This window comes from Anolis carolinensis, chromosome 2, assembly GCF_035594765.1.
Source record: "Anolis carolinensis isolate JA03-04 chromosome 2, rAnoCar3.1.pri, whole genome shotgun sequence".
Lineage (NCBI taxonomy): Eukaryota > Metazoa > Chordata > Lepidosauria > Squamata > Dactyloidae > Anolis > Anolis carolinensis.
Genome location: NC_085842.1, coordinates 219327481 through 219354790, shown reverse-complemented (window position 1 = coordinate 219354790; position 27310 = coordinate 219327481). Strand labels below are relative to the sequence as shown.

Genomic DNA, 27310 nt, shown 5'->3' with positions numbered 1-27310 from the left:
AGAGATTTACAGGATTTTTCGGAGACAACACAGATGGAATCTTTCCAGATGTTGAGAGTGAGGTTTCTAAATGGCAATGCAATGGGATTGGGTGGTGTCTGCTGGCACTCTGGTTTTCTCGGTGTTATGAGAGAGGATAAGCTTTTCATATGGTTCTGCAAAGGTGTTAAAATGGCTTGCAGGTCTTCCTCTGAATGAGCACATACTACATTATCATCAGCATATTGGAGTTCTCTAACAGACGTTGTTGTAACCTTACTTTTGGCTGTCAGGCTGTTAAAGTTACAAAGCTTGCCATCTATCGGATATGTGATTTCTACACCAGTGGGAAGCTTCCCATCAACAAAGTATAGAATCATAGCGATGAAGATAGAAAATAAGATTGGGGCAACAATGCATCCCTGTTTGACACTTGATTCCACCTTAAATGTGTCAGTTTGATAGCCACTGTTTAATACTGTTGCCATCATGTCATCATGGAGGAGCCACAGGATGTTCACAAACTTATCAGGGCATCCAATTTTCAGGAGGATGGTCCAGAAACCATTACAGTCCATGGTGTCAAAGGTCTTTGAAAGAATCTTAAGAATGGGAAGGGGCTGCAAGGATAATTTAGTCCCACCCAACTTTGCAATATAGCTCCCGAAAGAGTGTTTAAAAGTTCTAATGTTCTGCAAATAAAATTATGAACTCATTTAAGAATAAAGGTGGGCAACTGCGCAAAGGACTGCAACCATTTGTTTTCCGATTAATTATTATTATTAATAATAATAATAATAAATGTATTACCTGCCTCTCCCTGCACAGTGGGTCATAGTATCATGGTGTTCCTGATTTTATACATCATCACTCCCAGCTGCTATGTTGGTCACTTTTCTTTCTTTGCTGTTTTTGGGAATATGGAGGAATAAGGGAAGCAGATCACTGCATTTTTGGAAGTTTTGGGAGAGTTTGACTGAGGTTGGGTAAAAAGACGACCAATGAAAAATGAGGTGGGGACTATGGGATGCTTATTGAGGAACGCGAGGGCTGCGTATGGCCTGCACTTTGCCCATCCCTATTTTAGAACATAAAAATTTGTTTTTTAAAACCAGTATTTCATCAGTTGTTTTCCCTTACCAGCTAGAAATCACGACAAGGTGAAAAGGAAATAAAAACAAGAGACATCAGTGATATTTGCTTCAATTTTACAATTTAGCAGGAAAGCAGCAGCACTCTTGCATCTTTCATCATCCAGCAAAAAAAGGCAGAGCACCACATCCAAAACTAAGGAGAATTTACAAAGCTGACATTTATAGTTGTTTTAGAATTTTAAAGAGTACTTCATCCAATCTGTAGATATTTCTACAGTGAATTCTTCATAATGTAGCAGCAATAGTAAAGGATTCCATGTTTAAATCTGATATAACACTGTTGCATGGAAACCGAATCTTCTTCCAAACTGGTCTAAAGTGGATGGGAGCAGAGGACACTCACGGTCAGATTAAAATATGTCCAATGGGCCTTTTGAAAAAAATAGTTTTAATGTGTGCAATACAAAAATTGCTGTCATATACACCTAGCAAGTTTTCTATGTGATATATCTGAAACAGTTCATTTGGATTTAGTTTACTGATTGCTTATATTCTTCCAGATTTCTCCTTGTAAAAAAATAACAGAGGCAGGATTGCCCACTTTCTGATATCTGAAAATGAATCAGACCACCATGGTGCATATAGGATTGGCATGTAGCATGTCATAGAGAGTTCGGAAACCAAATGGAATGGCAGGGCTGCATAATCAGAGGTCTGGAGAAGATGGGTAAGAGTAGTATGATCCATTTTCCTGCAAAGATACAAAAGATGAATTGATGCAGTATACACACAAAAACAAATAATCCTTTCAATCTTGTTAAATGAAAATCTTTTCCACAGCCACTATTTATGTAACAAAATCTGAATTTTTTCCTGTTCTTAATTTGAAAATGTTATTTCCTGTTTAACTGTGCGGTACTTACTTTGAAAGTAGTTGTTATACTGCAGAAACTTTATTTTTGTGGCTGCCACAAACTATGTTGAATTGGTTGAGTCTATGAGATATTCATTGAAAAACTATAACAACATGTGCTGTAGGATGTCCCATGTTTTTATGTTAGAACCAATTAGGAAATGACAATTATAACCCAGGAACAAAAACTGTGTTACATAGTGATATCTGATTGGTAGGCAAAGCATGGCTGTGAGCTGTGTATGCCTGCCAGAGCTGTTTTTGTGGTACCCTAGAGCCACCAGGGCTCCAAACACATTTTTGAAAAACTCCTCAAAAAGATTATTTCTCCCATAATGACCCACAATGCCCTCGTGGGGGTCAGGAAGGTCCCAAAACATGGTAAGAATGCCATGTCCCCTAGAGCAGGGCTCCTTAAACATTTGCACTCAGGACCCTTCTTGGCCAGATAAAATCTTTATGTGACTCTGGGTGTATATGTATATAAAATAAGTATTAAAAATCATGTTTTTTCTGATAACAAATCAGCATTTGCAAGGCTTGCTAAACAGGCTAATTTTCGTTTTTATGAAGAATAGTTGAAGCATCTTCTGCAGAGTCCACTGTAAACCCTGCACAACAGACTTGCATAAATGTCTAAAACATTTGAGGTGATGTTTAGTTTAAAAACTGAGCTAGGGGGACTCAATTTGGTGTCTGGATACAAAGTTTAAGAACCATTGCATTAGAGGGCATCTGTTGTTGTTGTTATTTTTGTGGGAGTTATTCAGTGGGGGATGTGGCTCTCTAGCCTTCCCCAGTTGCTCACTCAAGCTCTCTCTGCCTGATCCAATAGCAGGACTTTGAATGATAGTGCAATTATGATGGAAAAGAAGTGCCATCCACCTAACCCCATCTCAATGTGTGCTGGAGAACAATGACGTTTTCCATACAGAGCAGTGCAAAAATAATCTTGATCCCAATTCAGATTACAGAGCATGAGAATTGGGATCAAGGTGGCACATTAATCATTGTCCTTGGCCAACGTGTCATCTTGAGTTCAATGACAATGTGAAATTGTGTTTAAATCAGTGATTCTTAAACTATGGCTCACAGATCCCTGGGGACTGTCTGTAATATTCTTACAGGGCTAATGTGTGAAATCAAGGGCACATGGGGCAAATCTGGCCCGCCATGTCATTTTGTGTGGCTCTCGATGCTGGACTACAACTCTTGTACTGATGGACTACAGCAGCCCAGAAACCACACAACATCCCAACTCCTGTATTCCTCATCCTTAGACATCATGGCTACAATGGATGGGAATTGTGATACAGTAACATCTCAAAGGCTGAAGTTTGTTCTGTTAAGTCAGAATAGTGGGATTTGAATTTAGGCTTATGGATATGACGTCAAACTTTAAAATGTTCTTTATCCTTTCCCCAACCTGTTGTGCTGTAATTCCCATTATTCCCAGTCCAGAGGGGGTATATTAAAAAGTGATATGAGTGGCCGGGGAACCCAAACTGGGTTGCCAGTCTGCTGCATCAAAAGATATTTAAAAGATGTCTGTGGTAAACAAAGGTTTAAGAATCACTGGTTTAGATAATGTAGCTTTACTAAGAAAATATGAATACACCCTTTTGGTAAGAAGAAGTACTTTCATACCAACACAAATAGAATCACTTTAAAGCAACTTTCCAATCAAGGCACATTCTATAATAATTCTATAATCTGTCCAAGCAAAGGGAAGGAAAGCCACTTTTATACCTGCTTTATGGAACTAATGAGATACAGTTTAGAAAGAACAGACATTTTTATTTTGAAAGTACCTACCCTGGTATCATATTCAAGAACAAATGGAGGGAAGTCAATCTGTTCAGGGGGAATGGCTGTGAACAACTGTTGCAGGTTTTCCACATGGTGGACTTTGTCTTTTAGACTTGAAATAGTAAATGTTGTAAAAAACCATGTTGAAACCTAACGCAAAAACAAACAGGAAATTAACATTAATACAAAATCTAACTGAAGACATTTGTCCAGAGGACATTCAATTCATTTGCCCGATAATCCATTTAAGAAGTTAAAATTGTACATTCAGAATGTAGACTGCTAGTTTTTAAGTCTGTCTTATGCCCCAAGAATGATGTAATCTATCAGTATTGATGTACATTGTGCTTTATAATTTTGAAGGCAAAAATTGGTATGTGTTTCTCCTCAAAACAAATGTAATTTAAAGTAGATACCAATCTAAAATTGAAATTTAAAAAAACATTTTTATTGAATTTTTTAACATAAAAAGATTAGAAGATTGAAATGTAATAATAAAAGAAAGAAGGGGAAGGGAAAAGGGAAAGAAAGAAGAGAGAGGGAAGGAAAAAGAAGAAAAGTGTACGTATTGAAACAAGAAAAAATAGAGATAAAAATAAAAATTAGAATCATAGAATCATAGAATCATAGAATAGTAGAGTTGGAAGAGACCTCATGGGCCATCTAGTCCAACCCCCCGCTAAGAAGCAGGAAATTGCATTCAAAGCACCCCCGACAGATGGCCATCCAGCCTCTGCTTAAAAGCTTCCAAAGAAGGAGCCTCCACCACAGTCCGGGGGAGAGAGTTCCACTGCCGAACAGCCCTCACAGTGAGGAAGTTCTTCCTGATGTTCAGGTGGAATCTCCTTTCCTGTAGTTTGAAGCCATTGTTCCGTGTCCTAGTCTGCAGGGCAGCAGAAAATAAGCTTGCTCCCTCCTCCCTATGACTTCCCCTCACATATTTGTACATGGCTATCATGTCTCCTCTCAGCCTTCTCTTCTGCAGGCTAAACATGCCCAGCTCTTTAAGCCTCTCCTCATAGGGCTTGTTCTCCAGACCCTTAATCATTTTAGTCGCCCTCCTCTGGACGCTTTCCAGCTTGTCAGCATCTCCCTTCATCTACGGTGCCCAAAATTGGACACAGTATTCCAGGTGTGGTCTGACCAAGGCAGAATAGAGGGGGAGCATGACTTCCCTGGATCTAGACGTTATTCCCCTATTGATGCAGGCCAAAATCCCATTGGCTTTTTTAGCTGCCGCATCACATTGTAGGCTCATGTTTAACTTGTTGTCCACGAGGACTCAAAGATCTTTTTCGCACACACTGCTGTCAAGCCAGGCGTCCCCCATTCTGTATCTTTGATTTCCATTTTTTCTGCCGAAGTGAAGTATCTTGCATTTGTCCCTGTTGAACTTCATTTTGTTAGTTTCGGCCCATCTCTCTAGTTTGTCAAGATCGTTTTGAATTCTGCTCCTGTCAAATTGTTGGATTTCCTTCTAGTCCTTTGTGGTTTAATTCTTTTATTCCTTCCAGACCTTCAAAGAATGTTTATAGTCCCCCTACTCCCTTTCCTTTATCAAATGTTTTTACTGTTAATAATTTCTCTCTTCCATTTTTGAGGTATTCCTCCATTAGTTCCCAGTTTGTTTGTTTTATGGGATTACCCAAATTCTTTGTTATTAAAGAAGTCAATTTATCCATATCTTTAATCTCCATCAATTTATCTCTCCATTGATCTATCTCTGGTGTCTCCTCTGATTTCCAGTATTTTGCATAAATGATCCTGGGAGCAGTAATCATATACATGAATAGAATGTCTTTATTCAGGTCTACGGACAACTCCTTATCAATTATTCCTAATAGGTAATATTTCAGCTTTTTTGGAAATTTCATTTTAAGAATTTTTAGGCATTCTTTGTGTATTATTTTCCAATAACTAGTAGCTTTTTTTCAAGACCACCACATGTGGAAAAAACTCCCGTTGTGGTTATGGCATTTCCAACAATTCTTTTCTACCTTTTTGTACATCCTACCTAATTTCTTTGGCGTCATGTACCAAATTGAAAATTATGGGAGAATAAGGAATGAATTGCAGAAAGGTTGTTATTTTATTCCTATCATAGGATGCACTGTTAAATTAATACCGTTTTGACACTACTTCAACCTTGTTACTGTCTACCCATTACTTAGTATCTTGCTATAGAACTAGCTCACACTATTAAATAAAAATGCACCAGAGTTTAAGTAATGTTTTGCAAAGGTTTTGGGACCCCACATGTTTACTACTACTTCCAAAAATGTAGATTTTCCATCTGTGGATGGCACACTTCACCTTTGAGCGAAATGTTGGATGGACAAAGTACAAGGCCTTCAGATTTCTTTTGTACCTAGGTTAATAAAAATAAATAAAATTTAAAACAATCATTTGCACAAACATATATTAACAATCTTGCACTGTATTCCAGATCAGAAAGTACACTTGTTTCAATATTCAGCTTACCAATGAAAGTGCAGGATTGCCCTGAATAATTTCTCTATGTACACTTTTAACTCAAGCAGTGAATTGTGAAGTCTCATGACTTTTACTAACTTCCAGAATTTCTTCTTAATGTGCTACAAGGGAGTATCACATAGGTAAAATAGGCAAGCTCCCAGTACCATTGATTTTTCCGTTCATTTGTATGATTTCCACAGAGACATCTTCCTGGACTGGTATTCAATCAATGTTAAACCTCATATTTCCTGATTTATTTCATTTAAAAATATATATTCAGAAAAGCGCGCACACACACACACTGAGATATATATAGAGACACACACACAGAGAGAGATACACAAAATAATAGAACATACAAACATGTTCCTTATTTCTTTTAGAAGTGCAGATTCTCTGTGTTTTCCCTACGCACATAGGAAACAGGGGAGAATACTTTAAGATACTCTAAAGAATACTTACTTGAAATCGACAATGTCAAAAAGTTTCTTCAGAAAATCAGAGTCTAAATGATTGTAGGCATTAGTGAGGGTATGGAAATACACAATGACATATTCTTTTACAACGATGTGGTCCATCACATGGATGAAGTATAAGAGAGCCTAAGACAGAAAAGAATCACAATGTCAGATATATTGTTCAGCCAGCAACTGTGTCAATAACTTGTTTTATTCTAGAAGTAAAGAAGTAGGCACTTGATTTCCTTAAGAAAATGTTCAATAGTTTAAGTTTTACCAGAAAAGGTAACAAACTTATTTTCCTTTGTCAATGAAAATAGCAGCAGTCAGTGTGGTATACTGGACAAAAAGAAACGCTTTTGTACAATTAAGAATTTCTGCTGAAAATTTAAATTTGTTTCTCACCTTTTCCATGTCTATAATAGTTACAGGAATATTTCTTCCAACCACTGCCATCACTGTACGGCCACAGTTATCAACACCTATAGACAGAATGAGCAAGGCATTTTATAAGAAACTGTTACCCAGTCTTCAATTTGAATTGCTTGTGAGTTTCAGCTTTTCAACTACATATATTCCCAATATTCAGATTGAGGGAAACATTTTTTAAAGTAGGGAGTAGTGAATAGTTATAAACATGTTTATACACATTGACACCTTAGAATATTTTTAGTAGCCTTCTACCACACAAACATTATCTGGATTAAGAAAAAGTAAATTCTTTTAAACTATGTTCAATCTTAGGAAAAGATTTTAAAAATACATCGCTTCTAAAATTATGACGTGGATTTTTAAATTCCTGTTTTACAGTAAAGGTATGAAAATGGGTGGGAATCATTTGCTCCTCAGATAATGGTGGGCTAAAATTCCAATAGTTGAGAATATATGGATGGCTGAATGATTAACTCTTCTGCATTAAAACAACTACCAACTTGGCAACAGGTAGGGACCACAATTAAAATTGCCAACATTTATTCAGATCGCAGATAGGTTTCCATAGCATTGAGCTACGGGAGTTAGGGTGGTGTCAAATTGCACCTCTCCTACACTGAGAACACACTCTAAGATAGAGAGCAACAGATTCAAAAATGAGATTCCACCTAAATCCTAAATTCCTAAGAGAAACAGCATAGAGTATATTCAAGAAGATATCCAGCATTAGGAATTACATGACCCCAAAACGAATTGCAGAGTATTTTAAATTCCCTAGACATGGCACATCTAGCTAACAGGTAGTGCTTCTTGATGAACAACAACAAACATTATTTCATTAACAGCTACATTTAAAATAAAAAAGAGGAATGCAAAAGTTCATTTTCAGCAAGACTCCTATTTTTTGAACAGTTTTATTCCCCTCAAATATTTATATGAAGAAAATATTTCCCATCAGTGTTCCTTACATGTTAAGTTGGCATAGACTTTTCATCAAAATGTATTTATCAGTAAAGAAGTTAATAGGACTTATTTGAACTTACCCGTTTGGTATAAAGCTTTAAGAGAAGCAATATCAGACAAGTCTTCAGCTCTTGCTCGACAAAGCCAGCGGTTGTAACTAGAAGGTAGTCACATATGGTTTCAGAACTTTCAAATTACTCTAATGCCATGGTTAATAAATATTAGCATCAAAAGCATCCATACATCCAGCTTCATTTCTCACATAACACACATTGTCATCACATAATCAGAAAGGAAAATATAAATGATTCAGAAGTTTAAAAATTCAGTAAAAAAACAACATAGCTTGCTACTCATCCACATGGATTTTTGAAATAAATATTTATATTCCATGTTCTAAAAAATGCTAGCACAAAATGCCATCTTGTTACACTAGATTGAAACCAATGAATTGGAAAATAAAGACCCATTTTGCAATAGCCTCACTTTCTCTGATGCTGTTTTTGTAACGCTGCCTCCGAAAGCTGGCCTTGTAGGATGAGACGTCTTTGTTTATCGACATCTCCCTCCATGCGAGCAAAAGCATGGGAACCAATAAAGGATAAGTCTGCTTCCAGTCCTTCTTCATCTGAATTATCTATTTTTAAAAAGTGGGGGGAAGAGAAAATAAAAAACTGTGAGACTAACGAACTTGCTGCCTTTAAGAAAGACCTGAAAACATGGCTCTTCCATTGTGCCTTTGGAGAGTAATCACTACATAAATCCCTTTGCTGCTCTCCTTCAATATTTGTCCTCCAGATTGCACCGCCACTTTATGACCCTGTCCTCTGTGGTTTTTACTCCTACCTCCTTTCTCATCCCCAGTTTTAACCTAGTGTTCATGTGGCCCGCCCTTGGTTTTATTGTTCTTTTGATCTTGTTTAATGTAGTGTATATTTTCTTTTATTGTGTTGTTTAATGTGTTATGATTTGTTGTTGTATTATATTTTGTTTATATTGTATTGTTCTGGGCATGGCCCCATGTAAGCTGCCCCGAGTCCCCATTGGGGAGATGGTGGCGGGGTATAAATAAAGTTTATTTATTATTATTATTATTATTATTATTATAATATTATTATTAAGAGCCATAAGATTAAATCTAGTATAAGAAAATTATGAGACCTTTACAAAGCAGCTAAGAAGGTACAAATGTAAGTTCAAAAGGAATCTTGGGAAACCTAGCCTATTCTGCCTATGTAGAAATTTTAGATCTAGGTAGTTTCTCTTCTTTCAGGGCCGTAATATATCGTTTCCAAATACACAATCCTCTTATTCATCAGAATTAATCAGTTTTGCATTGTTATAAGAGAGGAGGATTTAAAAAACCAAGAAGTTAGGAGCCCTGCATACAGAGCATCCTCTTCCCTTAATAAAAAGATATTCAGAAACCCAGCTTTTCAGGTAAACCACATTATTTATTTATTTATTTATTTTATTTATGTACCGCTCTTCTCCCCCAAGGGGACCCAGAGCGGTCTTACATAATGGCAAGATTACTGCCACATATAATACAAAATATAGTAAAAACCAACAATCATAAACACTCTTAAAAACCAATATCATACCCAATTAAAGTAGTAAAACACTGTGTGACCGTTACAACAGGGCCAGTAGCATTGGGCCAAACGTCAGAGCCAGTCTGTATTCAACTTCACATTAATCCAGTGAATACATCAGGTTATATCAACTCGTATCCTAGAATGGGCCAAAAGCTTGGGCCCACATCCAGGTCTTCAGCTGCTTCCTAAAAGACATGAGTGAGGGGGCTTCCCTAATTTGAAAGGAATTCCACGTAACAGTGAGAAAATTCAGACCAGCTCTGCACCTATGGGGATGGAGTCTTCCATTCACATGCTACCCTCCTCTACAAGAGGAAATGGCTGGGTCTCTTAGTACTAAAAAATACAATATTATATTGTGTTTTGAAATATGTGCAAATTTGAAAGCTTTTAGATGCCATGTTTCTAAACTTGACATGAATGGCAGACTCACCCTCTGAAACTCCTGGCTTTTCACTAATTCTGATCTGACGTTCTGGCACCACCGGTTCTCCCTGTGCATTGCCAATATCAGCAGGAAGAAAAGCCAATGACTGAATTTCTTCTTCTAGCGACCTTGGAAAATATAGAGGTAGCATCTTCTGATATACAGCCTGTGAAAAAGCAAGAATTTGAGAATAGCTTGCCTACTTTTCAAAGCTTGATAGAAAATGATATGCAAGAAGATATCTGAGTGCATACAGAAAGAAATGAAAAGTGGTTTGACACAGCCCTTGATCTGCTGGATACATGTTTACTAAAAAAAAATTATAGTAGAGACATGTTTTTTTAGCAGTCCTTTTCATCTGTTTTTTAAAATGTTGGGGAAACATAAGATTAGCATAGAAATAAACAGATTTGGAAACAGTAATTTATTCAAAAATTTGCCATTATGATATCTTCATAACTTATGTGGAATGATCTGCCAGAAGAGATTCAACAGCTAAATCAGCTGTCGGAATTTAAGAAACCACTGAAGACCTATTTCCTCCGGCAGTCCTACCCAGTCAATTTTTAACTATGAATTTTGAACTCGTGTCCTGTATTTATTGTATTTTAATCTTTCTTCTATGTTAATATATAAATTTTATAGAAATACATTTTAATATAGGCATTGTACATAATATTTTATAATGAAGTGTTTCAACTATGTTATGTCCTGCCTCAGGACGTGAGGAGAGATCGGTAAAAAATAAAACGATATTAATTAATTAATATAAATAAAAGTGAACACACACACACACATTTGTGCTACAAAGGTTCCTACATGGCTTGATGGATCTGGACAAACTTTGGCCCTCCAGGTGTTTCAGACTTCAACCCCCAGAAAGCTTACCAGCTGTTAGGAATTGTAAGAGTTAAGGTCCAAAAGACCTGGAAGACTGAATTTTGCCCACGCCTGATCTGGACCAAATTTGGTACACATACCCTTCTTTCTCCAAATTGAAATAGTGGATATTTAACCCTTTCGGAGCCAGGGCCCTGATCAAGAAAATCAGGTCAAGCAGGAAAACCCCCCAATTCTCATGAGAAGCCTTCCAGCGCTCCCACATCTCAAATTGCACATGCTCCGGCTCCCCTACAAATCTTGTGATGGCTAGCAGGCTGGATGGCCATCTGTCGGGGGTGCTTTGAATGCAATTTCCTGCTTCTTAGCAGGGGGTTGGACTGGATGGCCCATGAGGTCTCTTCCAACTCTACTATTCTATGATTCTATGATTCTATAAGTTTACTCTGAGAGCTTGCTGTTCGGTTCAGCTGGAATGGAGGAAGACTGGCCACTACACCAGTCCTAATCACAGCTGAGGGAGGGTCCCCATTCCTTCTTTTCTCTTTCTGCATTCTATATTACTATTGATAAAGCAGTGGATCAGTGAAACAAGTGCTTGCAGTGTACTTATTCTTTCCGTGGACAATTACGTTGAATGCTCAAGAGCAGGCCTCCTCAAACTGCGACCCTCCAGCTGTTTGAGCCCCTAGCTCTCAGAATTCCTGACCATTAAAGAAGCTGGTTGTGCTTCTGGGAGTTCCAAACAGCTGGAGGGCTGCAGTTTGAGGAGGCCTGCTCAAGAGGTTTTCAAGAACAGACTGAAAAGTGTAATACGATTTTAAAAGAATATAGTGAGGATATTTTCCTTCCCCTTTCTGACTGGACCATCACAAAAACAATAAAGCTAACACTAAGTGTTACTAACAGATATCATTAGAAAATTCCTAGCTGGGCAATGCCGGATATATACGCTAGAATATTAATATTTTTCACAGGTCTGGAATCCATAGTCTTACACACAGTGTTAAAGTCTACAGTCCTTCCCAGTCTGAAGTATTTCTACTGCATTTTCAAGATAAGTCAACACAACTACAGGGTAATGTAAATTTCTTCATTCTCCTGTTCAAAGGTGCTCCAAACTGGACCTGATTTGTTCTAAAATCATTGCTGGTAATGACATCAAATTGACTAACTACTCAGTAGTTTCTTGACTCACCCTCTCTTTTAGAAGACCTGGGCAACATTCATCCCTTTCAATTTGGTGTACGTTTCCAGTTCTCAAAAATGCTCAACGATTATATAATGCAATTTTGTATAAATCACAGAGCGGCAAAGTCTATGAAAGAATAGCTTGGTTCTTATATTGGTTTTAAGAAACACAACTGAAAAACCTACTGTGCACCTTTAGAAGGAGTCAATAAAACCAATGGAGTAGAGTCCACAACTGCAGGGTGAATGCCTACAGACATGAACATACCTCTTCAACATCAGAAACAGCAAACACCACTTTTTCAAGTGCTTCTCCATGAACTTCAAGAAATCGCCTCACAGTTCCTGTGGGGGAAAAAAAGAAAAATATCCAGTAAGTTGAGATGGAACAGAGACTTAAATCTGCAATAACTGACGCAAAATATAAGCATTCCTTAATTCATATCCTTCCCATTTGAAAACCTTCGACAGGCAAAAGTCTCATCTATGGTGGAAACAATACTCAACAAATACAGCAAGAATAGATGGAAGCATTTTTGACATTACGTTATGGAAACTGGATTAACTTCAATTGTCAGGATGTAGTGTCTTGTAGAAATATCCATTTTTATTTTGCATTTTCAACATTCTGTTGTGCTATAAATTAGGACCGAACTTGATTTAATTAATGTTGCTACCACTTATGCACAAGTTACTCAATACTGGAAGCACAAAATATTTGTACTGAGACACAACTGTCAACTAAACAAAAACAAAGTGGCAAAACAACTGCACTAGAGGCTACCTTGTTAAGAGGTTAGAAAATGAAAGCAGACAAGGAATTCCAAGTAATAGTTTGCCTGTGAACCTGAACATTCAAACAAGAGTGTGGTATGAAGTCTGAACCGAATCTATATGTATATGCAATCCATTTCAAATTGATTATAATAACTGGAATTCAACAATTTACTATTTTTCTCTAATGAAGAATATAGTAGAAGTCCTTCTATGCTTTCTCCAGTTGAGGACCCCTTTTTGAAACAAAAGTTTATTTTGGAGTCCTAAGAAATGTACATCTATATATATAAAATGGTAAAGTTGTTTGCGCTGTGACTGTAACACAACTAAAGGCCGCAGAAATACGAAACTTGGCAACACAATGCAAAAGCCTTGCCTCACGGTTGTTACAAAACAACCACACCACAAAAACACAATCCGGAGCCACAAAACCGAAAAAACCAGCAAAGATGCACAACGCAACTACATGACCCAAACACACGAAACTTGGCAACACAACCCAAAATCCTTGCCCCTAGGTGCTGACAACAAAAAGAAAAGAAAAATAAAGTCCTAATTAGAGGGAGAGGAATAATTGTTTTTATCCAATTGCTGACAGAAGGCTATGCTCCGCCCACTTGGTCTCCTAGCAACCCACTCAGCCCAGGGGACAGGCAGAGTTAGGCCTCACTTAGGCCTCTTCCACAGATTATCTGATTTGAACTGTATTATATGGCAGTATAGACCCAAGGCCCTTCCACACAGCTATATAACCCATTTATAATCTTATATTATCTACTTTGAACTGGATTATCTTGAGTCCACACTGCCATATAATCCACTTCAGTGAATATTTTATATAGCTGTGTAGAAGGGGCCTCATATAATACAGTTCTAAGCAGATAATATAAGATTATAAATATACAGTAGAGTCTCGCTTATCCAACATAAACAGGCCGGCAGAACGTTGGATAAGTGAATATGTTGGATAATAAGAAGGGATTCAGGAAAAGCCTATTAAACATCACATTCCCTCACGAACCTATCTTCTGCCAAACGGCCATCCATGTCTATGCCAGGCATCCTCAGAGATTATGAGATCTGTTTGAAAACAGACAAGTGACTGTTTTATGACTGTTTTATCGTTGTTTGATGTTTTATTGTTGATTGATTTATTGTATTGTTTGCGTTTGCTTTTATATTGTTGTTCCGGGCTTGGCCCCATGTAAACCGCCCCAGTCCCTTCAGGGAGATGGGGCGGGGTATAAGAATAAAGTTATTATTATTATTAAGTGGGATATTTATTTCTATCTCAGCAATGATATCCAGGATGGGACAACTCTTATCTGTCCCAGGCGACTGTGAATGTTCCACTTGGCCACCTTGATTGCCATTGAATGCCCTTGCACCTTCAAGGCCTGCCTACTTCCTGCTTCGGAGAGGAATCCTTTGTTGGGAAATGTTAGCTGGCCCTCAGTACATCACGTCTGGAATTCCCTGATTACTCAGTGCTGTTCTTTAGTTAACTGTCCTGATTTCACAGATTTTTTAATACAGGGAGCCACATTTTGTTCATTCCAGGCAGGCAGAAACCATCCAGGCTTTGAAGCTACAAGGCTATTCTGTGCCAATTCCAACATTCACACTTGCCTAAAGCAGACAACAGTTCTTTCTTCCACCCTGGTCATTCCACAGATAAATAAACCCCACTTGCTTTTGTTACAACACATTTCACAACCTCTGAGGATGCCTGCCATACATGCAGGCGAAACATCAGGAGAGAATACATTTCGAACATGACCAGGCAGACCACAGAACTCAGAGCAACCCAATACAAAGACAAACAAAAATAATAAAATACAAAAAAAAATACATAAAAAATAAAATACAATAATATAATAAAAAAACCATAAATAAAAATAATATTATCAAATAATAAAATATAATACATACAAATAAATAATAATAAAACAATAAAAAATAAAATACACACAGATAATACAATAAAAATAATAAAAAACACTAAAAATAATTTAAAACACTAAAAAATTAATACAATAAAATACAATAACACAAAATAACTAAAAATAATAAAATAAAATATAAGAAATAAAAAGATAAAATTTGACAGACGGGCTGGCCAGTGGCAAATGGATGGAGAGTGTTTGTGTGAACTGAAAAAGACATGAACAAATTCCTATGCACATTGCACAGGGCAAAAAAAAAAGAACTAAAGAATGATACAATATTTAAAATGAAGAACAATTCTAACCAACATAAACTTAACAGTATTTCAGTGGAAGACCCCAGAGGCCATCCAGTCCAACCCCCTTCCGCAACTGATACGAAATCATGTTTCCATACCAGTTGAAACTGGCAGAGGCTCTTTGTGCAGGTGACAAAAGAAAGTGTGTATAATTTAGTAATGGGATGTTAAAAAACTAAATTATGAATGACAACTTCTTACTATGTTTGATTATTAGTGATGAAGCAACAGTTCATCTAAGCGGTAAGGCTAACAGTCACATATGGGGATTATTTTTCCTAATATTGGGGTCAAGCTGCCTGGTCTGCAGTTTCCCAGATATATTTTTGGCCCATTTTAAAGAGAAAGAATTATTTGCTCTTTTCCACTTCTCTGGCCCCTTGTTCGTTCTTCAATATTTCTGTTTCTTTGTAAAGTACAATGATTTATATTCTTTATCATAAATATTAATGACACATTCAAAAGTACGTACGCAGTGCTATGTGTGTGGCATCTGCCAAAGGATAACCTCGTTTCACAGTGTTTATCACACAGAATCCAATTGAGGCAATTGCATGCTCCCTAAAATTAGAAATGTGAAAGTAGTTATAAGCAAACCATGGGCTTAAAATCCTACTTCAAGGTAAAGCACATTCATAATGGTATAAAATATTCATGGAGTAAAAACACGCACAATATAAGAATTTTTGTTGGAACTGAGGACCATTGCTTGAAATCCACCTGGCTTCTGTTCTACTGAAAATCTGTCAAGACCTTTTGCCATTTGCCTTCCATCAGCTACAGATTTATGCCTTATGGACCTTCAGCATTACTGCTGCTTCTTAGCTTGCACTGTGCATGTTTTATATCTAAGCAATGTATGATTTCATTTACTTATTAAAGCTTATAATCTTATAATAAATAAAAATAAAAATTTATTCCACCCTATCTCCCTGGAGGACTCAGGGCGGATCTTGTTAATATTTGTTCAACATATGTATGTGTGTGTGTGTGTGTTCTTATTTATTTCCTAACTCTTTCTTTCCCATTAATTTTTAGTTTACCCTGTTCTCCTTTTGTAAAAAAGAAAAAGAAAAAAAGAAGGGGGATTAACTTTTCATATCTATCTCTCTCTTCACTGAAGACTATAGACTTGAGCGATATGAGGTTGAATTCCCACAAGATTTGCTAGGACCCACACACTTCAGCTAATTGTGGTTGTGCCCACCTTCCCCAAAAGTTTGAGAACCCTGTTTTAAGGTACAATATACATGCTAAATTTTCACAACTACCACAAGTTATACAGAAAATACATTCCAAAATTCTGATTCATTTACACTAGTTACACACCCTTATATTGTACATGCAATTATGAGAAGAACTGCATAACATGCAAGAATTAGAGAAAGAGACCAAGTACACTCCGCACACATACACTTATCTTCACCAACGATTGTCAATCTTACATTGCAAGTTGAAGGATGTTGCGATAACAGCTGTACAAGGAGCTTTCTGCTGCAGTCCGGTATCGACTTTTGTATTTTGGCCCCACCGTGTGAATTATGAAACGAGCAGCAAGATTATATCCCTTTGTCAGCTTTGCCTCCCCTGTCCTACAGCCTTAAACATATCAACCACAAGATAAAATAACTAGTATGAAAGCAATGGAGAATAAATATTTTGTGCTTAAATTACTTTTTACTCTTTGGCATATACCCCTGTATTATATCCCAGATGTTCTCTAATCTTAAGAAATATTAAGAAGCAGTTTTCAGAGCATAGATCTGAAAAAATGCAAATTAAAATGCAAATCCATGGTTTAATGCGGCTTCCCCAATCCTCATCTTTCCAGATGTGTCAGATTATAATTTTCATGCTAATTAAGAATTAACAACAAATATGGAAGGAATGAGGATGGGGAAGCTGGCTTCGCATTATAAAAACAATTCTGTGTTGTGTATGTGGTCACATAATCTCACCTCTTCCTTGGTACAGCTGGAAGGAGAAACTGAGATTATTCACAAACTATGGTTAATCGTAGTTATGCTTTACTAATACAAACAAATATAACAAATCAGGAATGTGAATCATACAGCCGTCTATATGTTTCTAGACTCCTAGCACTTCTTACAACTGGCACAGGCTGATGGACTTTGATTCCAATATGACTGGAAGGCTACAGGACGCCTAACCTTTCACAAAGCAAGATCTGAAGTCAATGTAAACTGCCAAGCTTCTAAACCCAAGACACAGTTTCTTTTGGACAGTCCAGTGGGTCAAAACTGAGATTACCTTTGAGTTTCTGTAGCTCAGCCCTAAGGTCAGGTCCTGCATGCATGTAGATACTCTCAGACACTGGATTCTTATCTGCTAGAGCTTCATTGCTGGTGTTCACTATGGCTGTGCAGTTCAGCAATGCCACATCACCCCGCCTGATGAAAGATCACTACCATTCAGTGAGCAGCACAGAAGAAAACAAGAACAAACAAACAGACAAACATCACATACACAAAAAGGATGTTCTTCACAGGTAGTATGTGTGGGCATAAATGCTGTGTGGCTATAAAAGTATATTATCTTGTTAGTAGAAAAATATAGAAGGCCAAGCAGGAGGAGTTTCACTGCAGCTTTTGATATGATGCCAAACACATAGTCCCCAAAATATACTGTAAGTTGAGTATCCCTTATCTGGAAATCTGAAATGGTTCAAAATAATTCACATCAGTGCCAGAGATAGTACCACTTTTGCTTTCTGATAGTTCAATGTACACAGACCTTGCTTTCTGCACAAAAGTAAAAAAAAATGTATGTAAAATTATTTTCAGGCTATGTATACAAGATATATTTGAAACATAAATGAATTTTGTCTTCAGACCTTGAGCCCCATCTCCAAAATATTATTATGCATATTAATGGGATCTTTTATATGTCTATGCAAATATTCCAAAATCCCAAAAGGAAAAAAAAATCAAAAACTGGAAACACTTCTGGTTCTAAACATTTTGAATAAGGGATACTTAACCTATATAGATATAGCCCTTATAAGTTGCCTTCTTTCTTTACATCTTCTGAGCACTTAGGGGAAACCTTCTTATAAATATAATGATCATTTACTAATGTAGTAATGATAACAAGGAAAAGGGAGATGCCATAAATTGAAACAAAATAGCTTCAAAAAAACACAAAGGCTTTGTGTAACCAGTCCAATTAAAATATTCAAATTAAACCTGTAACACATTTAACAGATAAAACCACATATTATAAAATGTAGCATAGCTGATGACCATCATTCTGCCCCAAGCAGTTGTTAAAAGGGCTAAGTTCCGCTTAAATAAAAAGAGATCTGTCTGCTGATGAAAAGAAAGCAGAAAGGAGACTAATCAAGCCTCTCTTGGGAGGAAGTGTCATAGTCTGTGAGTAGCATGTAAGAATAGAGGAACTGTGAGAAAGATGTGTCTCCTAAAGACTTGAGTTGGACAGGTTTACATCAGGAAGTAGGGCCTCATAGCTCATAACAAACACATTTATATTGAAGCAATAGCCAGTAATGCTGTTTCAATGTAAGTCCTAGTCAGCAATACAGCAGCAACATTTTAGATACGCTGAGCTTTACTAACTTTTTGCAGCTGCACATTAGTAGCATGACTGTATTGCTGGTCTAAGACCTGAGCCTCGAGGTCACATTTCAGTTGTATGCAGAGTGTCTTTGCAGAATTATATTTTACCCTCCAGGCTCAGGGCTTTAGACCAGCAGTACAATCATGCTACAAAACTCAGATTTCAGGGGAAGTGTAAACCCATCCAACACATACTTTTACACTGTTGTATACATTTTTTTTTAGAATCATGAAGTGTAAACTTACCATAATATTATTTTTGCATTGATGTCTTTCCTACATGGAAAAGGTGAATGGACGTCTACTTGCTTTTCTCCAACTGGTTGAGAAGTGACCAATTGGTCAGCCCATACTGGCAAACTATCAATATCTACAAAATGCGAAGGGGCACCCAAAGGATCCATGGAACAATGGGACCGGTGTTTCTTTGGTTCACTTGATGAGCACTCTATTTCTTACTCAGGTACGGGTGGCACTTTGGATAAAAGATACACAAAATGATTTTGTTAATGAAAGAAAAGAGTCCTGAGAAAATGTATTTCATGCAGCCACTGACTTCAATCCTACATCATGTAGGGTGGGCAAGCTGCAGCCTTTTAACATACAAATCTACTAAGAAATAAAGAAACTTTTATTCCATATACTGTATTCCAGTTCAAAGCAGAAAATATGGAATTTTATTCAGCTGTGTGGAAGGGGCCCCAGATTGGTGATAAAGCTTCAGTGGGGACATGCTTTTCCCATGACAACTCTTCCAGGAGTGAAATTCCCTTCCTGGGTTAGATTTCCTCTCACTTCCTGTTCTCTCACCCCCATTCTTAAGTATGAGTTGCATGTAAGTTGGATGACTGTAACTTGGAGACTGCTTGTACATGATCTTACAAATGTTTATTCAAAATAAGCTAAGCCCATATTTTCCCACTGACTCATTTGAATAATTACATGCATAGTTGTTGTTATATGCTTACATGTTTGCCCTGATTTCTGGTAAATAACTCCTAGGGTTTTCCTGGCCATATTTATTCAGTTCTGCCAGTCGCTTTCTCTTGGTTGAGAGAGTAACTTGTTCGGCTGGGCAGGATTCAAGCCCTGGTCTACTAATTTCCCGAGTACAACACTCAAACCACTACATCATGCTTCCACTCAAAATGAAAAGGTACGACTTATAAAAAGCTGCTTCTCTCACCTGATTTGTCAAGCTTTGATTTGTCAAAAGGCTTTGAGTTGATAGACAACATATGTTCATCTCATCTGCAAAATAAAAATCAGAAGTAATGGCACCAAGATGTAAAAACAGTCCTGTAACATTTCAAGGTAAAGTCAGGACTTCAGTAAAACGATAACTTCTAATAATATAACACTATGGAACAAAATTTGAAAAAAATTCTGTTCCTGGTTTGAAAGTGTTATTTCCTGTTTAATCGTGCAGTACTTAATTTGAAAGTAGTTGTTGTACTCCTGAAATTTTGTTGCTTCCATTTTCAACCTTTCAATGCGCCATTTATAACCTTTTGTGCAAATCGCAAAACAAGGTTTTTGCAGTTTAATGAACCTTTTCCATGTTTTTATGATAGAACCAATTAGGAAATTACATTTATAACCCAGGAACTAAAACTGTGTTACATAGTGTAATTTTACTGGCTTCTCTCTACTAATAACTGCTACTAACATTTTTACTATTATTAAATTAAAAAACACATTTTACTAGCTTCTCTGTACACCCAACAACTTCTCAAATAAGGACAGCAGACTGTAATTCATTTAATGGAATTGATTCCATTGACAAAAGACTTATAATAGGAGAAACTTGTAGTAGTGCTAACCAGACACCTGGAGTTGTTTGGTCCCTGCTTCCTTAACCTTTTTAAAAAAAGAAGTTGACTTCCCTTCTACACAAAGCTTTCCAAATGTTTCATGTTGGTGACACACTTTTACAGCATGCAACATAGACCCGTTCTACAATGCCATATAAAATCAAGATTATCTGCTTTGAACCCGATTATATGGCAGTGTGGACTCAGATAACCCAGTTCAAAGCAGATACTGTGAGCTTTTCTGCCTTGATATTCTGGGTCATATGGCTGTGTTGAAGGACCCTCAGATAATCCAGCTCAAAGCAGATAATGTGGATTTTCTGCTTTGATAATCTGGATTATAGGGCAGTGTAGATGGGGCCTTACCCAGAACTGCTATTTTTGAATAGACATGCATATAGCATTGTACACTTAGCCTGTTAATGACATGTACAATGTACATTTAATAACAAAGAAAGTAGCTTTTTTTTTTAAAATCGGTGCAGAACTTTACGAACATTTCATGTTGGTGACACACATTTTAGGCACCTTCCACACAGCTGAATAAAGTCCCATATTTTCTGCTTTGAACTGGAATATAGACTCAGGGCCCTTCCACAGAGCCATATAACCCTGAATATCAAGGTAGAAAATCTGCTTTCAACTGGGCTGTCGGAGTCCACTCTTCCATATAACCCAGTTCAAAGCAGAAAATGTGTGATTTTATTCAGCTGTGTCGAAGAGGCTTCAGATAACCCAGTTCAAAGCTGATATTGTGGGATTTTCTGCCTTGATATTCTAAGTGATAAGGCTGTGTAGAAGGGCCCTTAGACATGCACATTTTGCACCACAGTCATTTAGTTTCACTGCCATAGATTCCAGTTCAAAGCAGAAAATGTGGGATTTTGTGTTGTCGAAAAAAAACAGAGGAGTTGAAGCTTTTTCAATGCTAATTAGGGTGATTAACTGCAACATTCACACTGGCCTACTACTGACAAAGGTTTTTTTTTCTCACACCCTGGACTTTCCAGATAAATAAACCTCACTTGTCTAGTTTCCAACAGACCTCACAACCTCTGAGGATGCCTGCCATAGATGTGGGTGAAACGTCAAGAGAATACTTCTGGAACATGGCCATACAGCCCGAAAAACATACAACAACCATGTGGGATTTTATTCAGCTGTGTGGAAGGAACCAGACTCAGGGCCCTTTCACATAGTCATATAACCCAGAATATCAAGGCAGATAATCCATTTTTGATAATCTCGTTATCTGAGGCCCCTTCAACACAGATGTAAAAAATTCCACATTGAACTGGATTCTACGACAGTGTGGTTTCAGATATCCCAGTTCAAAGCAGATATTGTGGATCATCTGCCTTGATATTCTGAGTTATAGTAGTCTCACTTATCCAAGCCTCGCTTATCCAAGCCTCTGGATTATCCAAGCCATTTTTGTAGTCAATGTTTTTAATATATCGTGATATTTTGGTGCTAAATTCGTAAATACAGTAATTACAACGTAACATTACTGCGTATTGAACTACTTTTTCTGTCAAATTTGTTGTATAACATGATGTTTTGATGCTTAATTTGTAAAATCATAACTTAATTTGATGTTTAATAGGCTTTTCCTTAATCTCTCCTTATTATCCAAGATATTCGCTTATCCAAGCTTCTGCCGGCCCATTTAGCTTGGATAAGTGAGAGTCTACTGTATATGGCTGTGTGCAAAGGCACTCAGGCCCCTTCCACACCGCTCAATAAAATCCCAGATTATCTGCTTTGAACTGGGATATATGGCAGTGTGGACTCAGATAACCTAGTTCAAAGCAAATATTGTGGGATTTTTCTGCCTTAATATCCTGGGTTATATGGTTGTGTGGAAGGGCCCTCAGTCCGCACTCCCATATAATCGAGTTCAATGTGGATTTTATACAGCTGTGTGGAAGGGGCCTGGGAAGCGTCTGGTGACGTTCACGTGACACGCCTGCACGCTGCAGCCGGCACACGGAGGTGTCATGACATCCCCCTCCCTCTTGAACAGCTGCCTGAGAGGCAAGGCCAGAGAGAAAGGCCCCAGCCTCAGCGGGGACTTGAGGCCTGTGGGGATGAGGACAGGAAAAGAGGCGGGAAAGGGATGCGGCGCGCGACCGGAGGAACAAACCAACCTCGCCCGAAGCGGCGCGTGAGGGACAAGCGCCCCAAGGCCCAGCCTCCCCTCCGGCGCAGCCCTCCTTCTCTGGAAAGCACAACACACGGAAGGGTCAGCGAGCGCCTCGATCCTAGACCAGCTTCGGGCACCGCCTGCTCTTCCGGCCTCCGCTCCTCCGACTTCGGCACTCAAACGGCCCCGCCTCCCTCTCCCATAAAGGGCAATTCCTGCGCTCTGTGGCCCGGCCCTCTTGTGCTGTGCTTCCGGTTCTAGTCGTCCCGCCTCTTCCTCTCCGGTGACGCTCTGTGGTTTTCTCCGCCTCGTGGAGAAGACTTCCGGCGGGAGAGGGGACGGGTGAGTGGAAGCGTGATTCTGACAAGAAGAGAAAGTCAGTGCAGTAGAGTCTCACTTATCCAACATAAACGGGCTGGCAGAACGTTGGATAGCCGAATATGTTGGATAATAAGGAGGGATCAAGGAAAAGCCTATTAAACATCAAATTTGGTTATGATTTTACAAATTAAGCACCAAATCATCGTGTTATACAACAAATCTAACAGAAAAAGTAGTTCAATACGCAGTAATGTTATGTAGTAATTACTGTATTTACAAATTTAGCACCAAAATATCACGATATAGTGAAACATTAATGCCTTGGATAATCCAGAATGTTGGATAAGTGAGACTCTACTGTAGCTGCGTTCGCCTGTGGACTTGAGCACAGAAAGACACATGCGAAGGGCATTTCTCCATCCATTAAAGCACTCCAGCCAGATGGCCATCCAGCCTCTGTTTAAAAACCTCCAGAAGCATAGCAATGAGTTGACTAGATTAGTGAGGAAAGTCAAAGGAATTCAAAGTGCAAAGGGAAGCTTGTTGTTGAACATTAAGAAAACAAAAAATAATGACCACTGATGTGTTGTCAAAGGCTTTCATGGCTGGAATCACGGGGTTGCTGTGAGTATTCCAAGCTGTATGGCCATGCTCCAGAAACGTTCTCTCCTGACGTCTTGCCCACATCTATGGCAGGCATGCTCAGAGGTTGTGAGGTCTGTTGGAAACTAGGCAAGGGAGGTTTATATATCTGTTCAAGGTCCAGGATGGGAGAAAGAACTCTTGTCTGCTTGAAGCAAGTGTGAATGTTGCAGTTGGCCAGCTCCTATAAGCAACCTGGCTGCTGATCTTTGAATCGGTTGGAGTTTCCGAACGCTCTTCTGGGGCAGCCCAACGTAGAGCGTGTTACAGTAGTCTACTTTTCTTTTCCGTTGCTCCCTCTAATATCTATCCTCCAGAATACCCCACTCCCTTATGACCCTGTTCGCTGTGGTTTTTATTTTTATGTCTTTCTCACCCCGAGTTTTAACTTAATGTTCATGTGGTCTGCCCTAGTTTTCATTGTCTTCTTGTTTTATTTTGTAATGGATATTATTTATTGTATTGCTTATTGTATTGTGGTGTGCTGTTCTTTTAAATGCTGTTTACATTGTATTGTTTTGGGCATGGCCCCATGTAAGCCGCCCCGAGTCCCCGTTGGGGAGATGGTGGCGGAGTATAAATAAAGTTTTATTATTATATTATTATTACTTGAAATATTTTTCTTACTTTGGTTCAGTCATTATTCAGAATACAGTAGTGCCGTGATGAGAATCTCCATCTACCACAGGTTATGTTAAGGACGGGCTGTTATTTCTCATGTTTCTACCTTTTCTTCTAAATTCCAGTGGGATGCATGTGGTCTCCTCTCATGCGTATATCCTGTCTCCAGAGTCAGCTGTGAGATAGATTAATCTCATAGAGAAAATAAAAAAATAGGTGTCATTGTGGGACCAATTTAGTGTGGAGATAGTGAGAATCCTGGAAAAAGGAGTTTTGTGGCCCCAATTGAACAAAGTGTGTGAAGTGTATAAATATTGTAATATGTTGATAATGTAGTCTTATGCAAAATATTATAGGTTAAAAAATGCATGAGCAATAATGCTGGTTGAGGGTCAGTGATAACGTTTTTACCTAACAGTGTTACAAGTATTGCATTTTTTTTTCTCTCTCTCCAGAGGCTATTGTGTAAAGATCTAGAAAACCTTTTATGGGTCTCACTAAGCAATATCTGCGCTATACTAGCACTGCCCTTTTTGGAGTTGTTGCTAGCCAAAAAGGCAATATTGTCTATGTGAGTCTACGAGGTGAAAAGGGCCGCTATGTGGCAGTGCCAGCCTGTGAACATGTCTTCATTTGGGATACAAGGACAGGAGACAAGGTGAGCTTATTAACTTTTTGTAGCAGTTGATTTAGAAGTCATATGTTTGTTTTGCTGGTTTTCAGTTATGTGGCTATAAAAGGTTTTATGAAATTGTCATGATGCTGGTAGTGAATTTCTAAAACCCTTTGGCCATTCTTAGCTGTCGCAGAATGTGAAAGAGGCAGGGTGTAACAGAGATGGTGCGTGGAAAAGATTCTGTGGAATGTTTCCAGAAAAAAATACAATTTGTTGAAAAATATCCATGCTATTTATTTAATTTGTATCCCTCCTTTCTCGATATAGAAATCTGTGCTAGTGAAAAGGCATATTGCAAATGTATTTGTATCTCTTTTTATCTGTGTAGTCACGTTTATTCATGTTTGTCTATTACACTGTTACCAGTCCTTTAGCAAAATAGAGTGTCCATTGAATTATCTTTAAATGGTAAGTAGTGCAAGAGAGTAAGTGACTAAAGCTGAAGGTATAGGGATTAATTTTCTTTTTTTTTTCCACTGAGAAAACAACACATCCTACTAACTGCAACAAAATTTGAAAACTGATACAGGTTGAGCATCCCTTATCTGGAATTCCAAAATATTCCAAAATTGTCCTCATGGTTGGCTGAGATAGTAGCAGCTTTGCTTTTGATGTACACAAACTTTGTTTCATGCAAAAAAAGGTAAAATATATTGCATGAAATTACCTTCTAGTTATGTGTATAAGTTGCATAATGAGTGAATAGAAATTAATTATATGCTTTGACTTATATGCAAATACAGATATTCCACAATCTGAAAAAAATCCAAAATTTAAAACTCTTAGCATTTCGGATAAGGGTTACTCAACCTGTAGCACCAGTTCATAACAATACTGGCATTTTATTAAGTGAATAGTAATTATGTAATTTATTAGATACGTATACAACTTTAAGTAGCTGAAACCAAAGATGGGATGAGCAACTGCAGCTTTATAAAACCAAGTAAAGGAAAAAAAATTAGAGGAGTGCAGAATGAAACGTGGTGTGGAAGAAGTAGATAGGAAGAAGTTTTCTCTTTCATACTAGAGAGACTAAACGTGAATTGGGGGATATTCTGGATACATAAGCAGAACTGTGATGTACAGTAATTAACACAATGTGTAGTAACACTATGGGATTTTCTACTTCAGGATTCAATAATGGCTGCTCACCTGGACAAAAGGATTTGAAGACGTTAGTGAACAATAAGATTACCTATAGTTATGATGCATAATGAGTATATATCACCTCCTGTACTAAGCACAGTGTCATTTTCTGTGAAAAAGAAGAAAGATATCCTGTTGATGGGCTTTTCATATGTTTGATTTGTCCATGTTAGTGCCACTTGTTAGCCTCCGTTAGAAAGGAATGAAGATCTGAACGAAGAAGTAAATTATGATAGCTGTTAATAGATCTGTATTATGAGCTATGAAGCATATGGCTTGTATTTAATTTTAAAAAGTGTTATTCCAAACTATTCCCATGTGCACTCACATGGTTAAAATACTGTATATTTCACATTGCAGGTTTTGGCACTTCAAGGTCGTAAGAAGGAGGTTACTGCTCTTTGCCCTTCTCCAGATAATCTGCATTTGGCTGTTGGATATGAGGATGGCTCAATTAGTATATTCAGCCTCGTAAGTGGGGAAGAAAACATCACATTCAACGGTCACAAAGCCACAGTTACTTCCCTGAGATATGATGACCTGGGTGGAAAGCTAGCTTCAGGATCAAAGGTGAGATGTGGAGAGTGGGGACAACTGGTCTTAATCAATGCTACTGAGGAATGTCGCATGTACTTTGCGTTGTCTCCCGTTGCGGAGATGGTGGCGGGGTATAAATAAAGTTTATTATTATTACTTTGGAGCTCAATGAAGTAAATGCATGCTGTGGGGTTCTTGGGACATCTCAGTTGATCACAATTGAAGATACAGCATCTCCCGCCGCCTTTAAAAAAAATGTTTGGTTGAGTGTTGCCTGGTTGTCAAGCAGGATAAAAAATACTCTAAATCTAAATTATCTTTGCCACCAGACAGCTCATATTAAGAGGTGCACTTGCCTCTGAATGTCTGTCAACATTGAGATTCAACTCAAATGTCATAATTAATTGGTTGATAAACCCGCTCTTTCACTAAGAATTTGTCTTTGAGAGCTCTACATGTAGGTGGCAATCTACCCATTTTTTTGGGCCCACTTGCTTTTCTGTTTTGAATTTATGACTAGTTAATTTCACTGAAGTTCAGTTATTTTGAGAAGGGAAATAAAACATGTTTTTAATTCAGGTTTGGACAACCTACAGCCCTCCAGATGTTT

The 27310-nt window shown here is 37.9% G+C and overlaps 2 protein-coding genes across 3 annotated transcripts in view; one reads left to right on the top strand and one right to left on the bottom strand.

Moving 5' to 3' along the window:
• Window positions 1-1170: 1170 nt before the first annotated feature.
• gdap2 (ganglioside induced differentiation associated protein 2) lies at window positions 1171-22922 on the bottom strand. 2 transcript variants are annotated; one of them, XM_003223750.4, is made up of 15 exons: window positions 22762-22922; window positions 19984-20048; window positions 19044-19272; window positions 17473-17612; window positions 16647-16800; window positions 15674-15762; window positions 12448-12524; window positions 10155-10314; window positions 8610-8760; window positions 8204-8280; window positions 7134-7210; window positions 6733-6872; window positions 6109-6163; window positions 3802-3945; window positions 1171-1824 (listed from the first exon to the last, which is right to left on the bottom strand). In XM_003223750.4, exons 3-15 carry the CDS (start codon window positions 19199-19201, stop codon window positions 1780-1782), a joined length of 1467 nt encoding a protein of 488 aa, XP_003223798.1. In that variant the 5' UTR covers window positions 19202-19272; window positions 19984-20048; window positions 22762-22922; the 3' UTR covers window positions 1171-1779. The 2 variants fall into 2 exon arrangements, with proteins under 2 accessions (XP_003223798.1, XP_016850813.1); XM_016995324.2 differs by lacking the exons at window positions 19984-20048; window positions 22762-22922 and having other exon boundaries at window positions 17473-17626; window positions 19044-19183.
• Window positions 22923-22962: 40 nt separating this feature from the next.
• The window catches only part of wdr3 (WD repeat domain 3), a 33369-nt gene continuing 29021 nt past the window's right edge, over window positions 22963-27310 (top strand). Inside the window, exons 1-3 of the mRNA XM_008115273.3 lie at window positions 22963-23099; window positions 24797-24999; window positions 26524-26733. Coding sequence (XP_008113480.1) covers window positions 24829-24999; window positions 26524-26733 — 381 coding nt within the window. The 5' untranslated portion in view covers window positions 22963-23099; window positions 24797-24828. The remainder of the gene's footprint in view (window positions 23100-24796; window positions 25000-26523; window positions 26734-27310) is intronic.

Excerpts from the sequence above, each read along its gene's own strand:
- gdap2 (XM_003223750.4), bottom strand. The coding sequence starts at position 19,201 with ATGGATCCTTTGGGTGCCCCTTCGCATTTTGTAGATATTGATAGTTTG. Across the intron at positions 7,211-8,203 it reads TAAAGCTTTATACCAAACGG|GTGTTGATAACTGTGGCCGT; the intron begins GTAAGTTCAAAT and ends TTCTGTCTATAG. Across the intron at positions 6,164-6,732 it reads TTTGACATTGTCGATTTCAA|GTACAAAAGAAATCTGAAGG; the intron begins GTAAGTATTCTT and ends TTATTAACCTAG.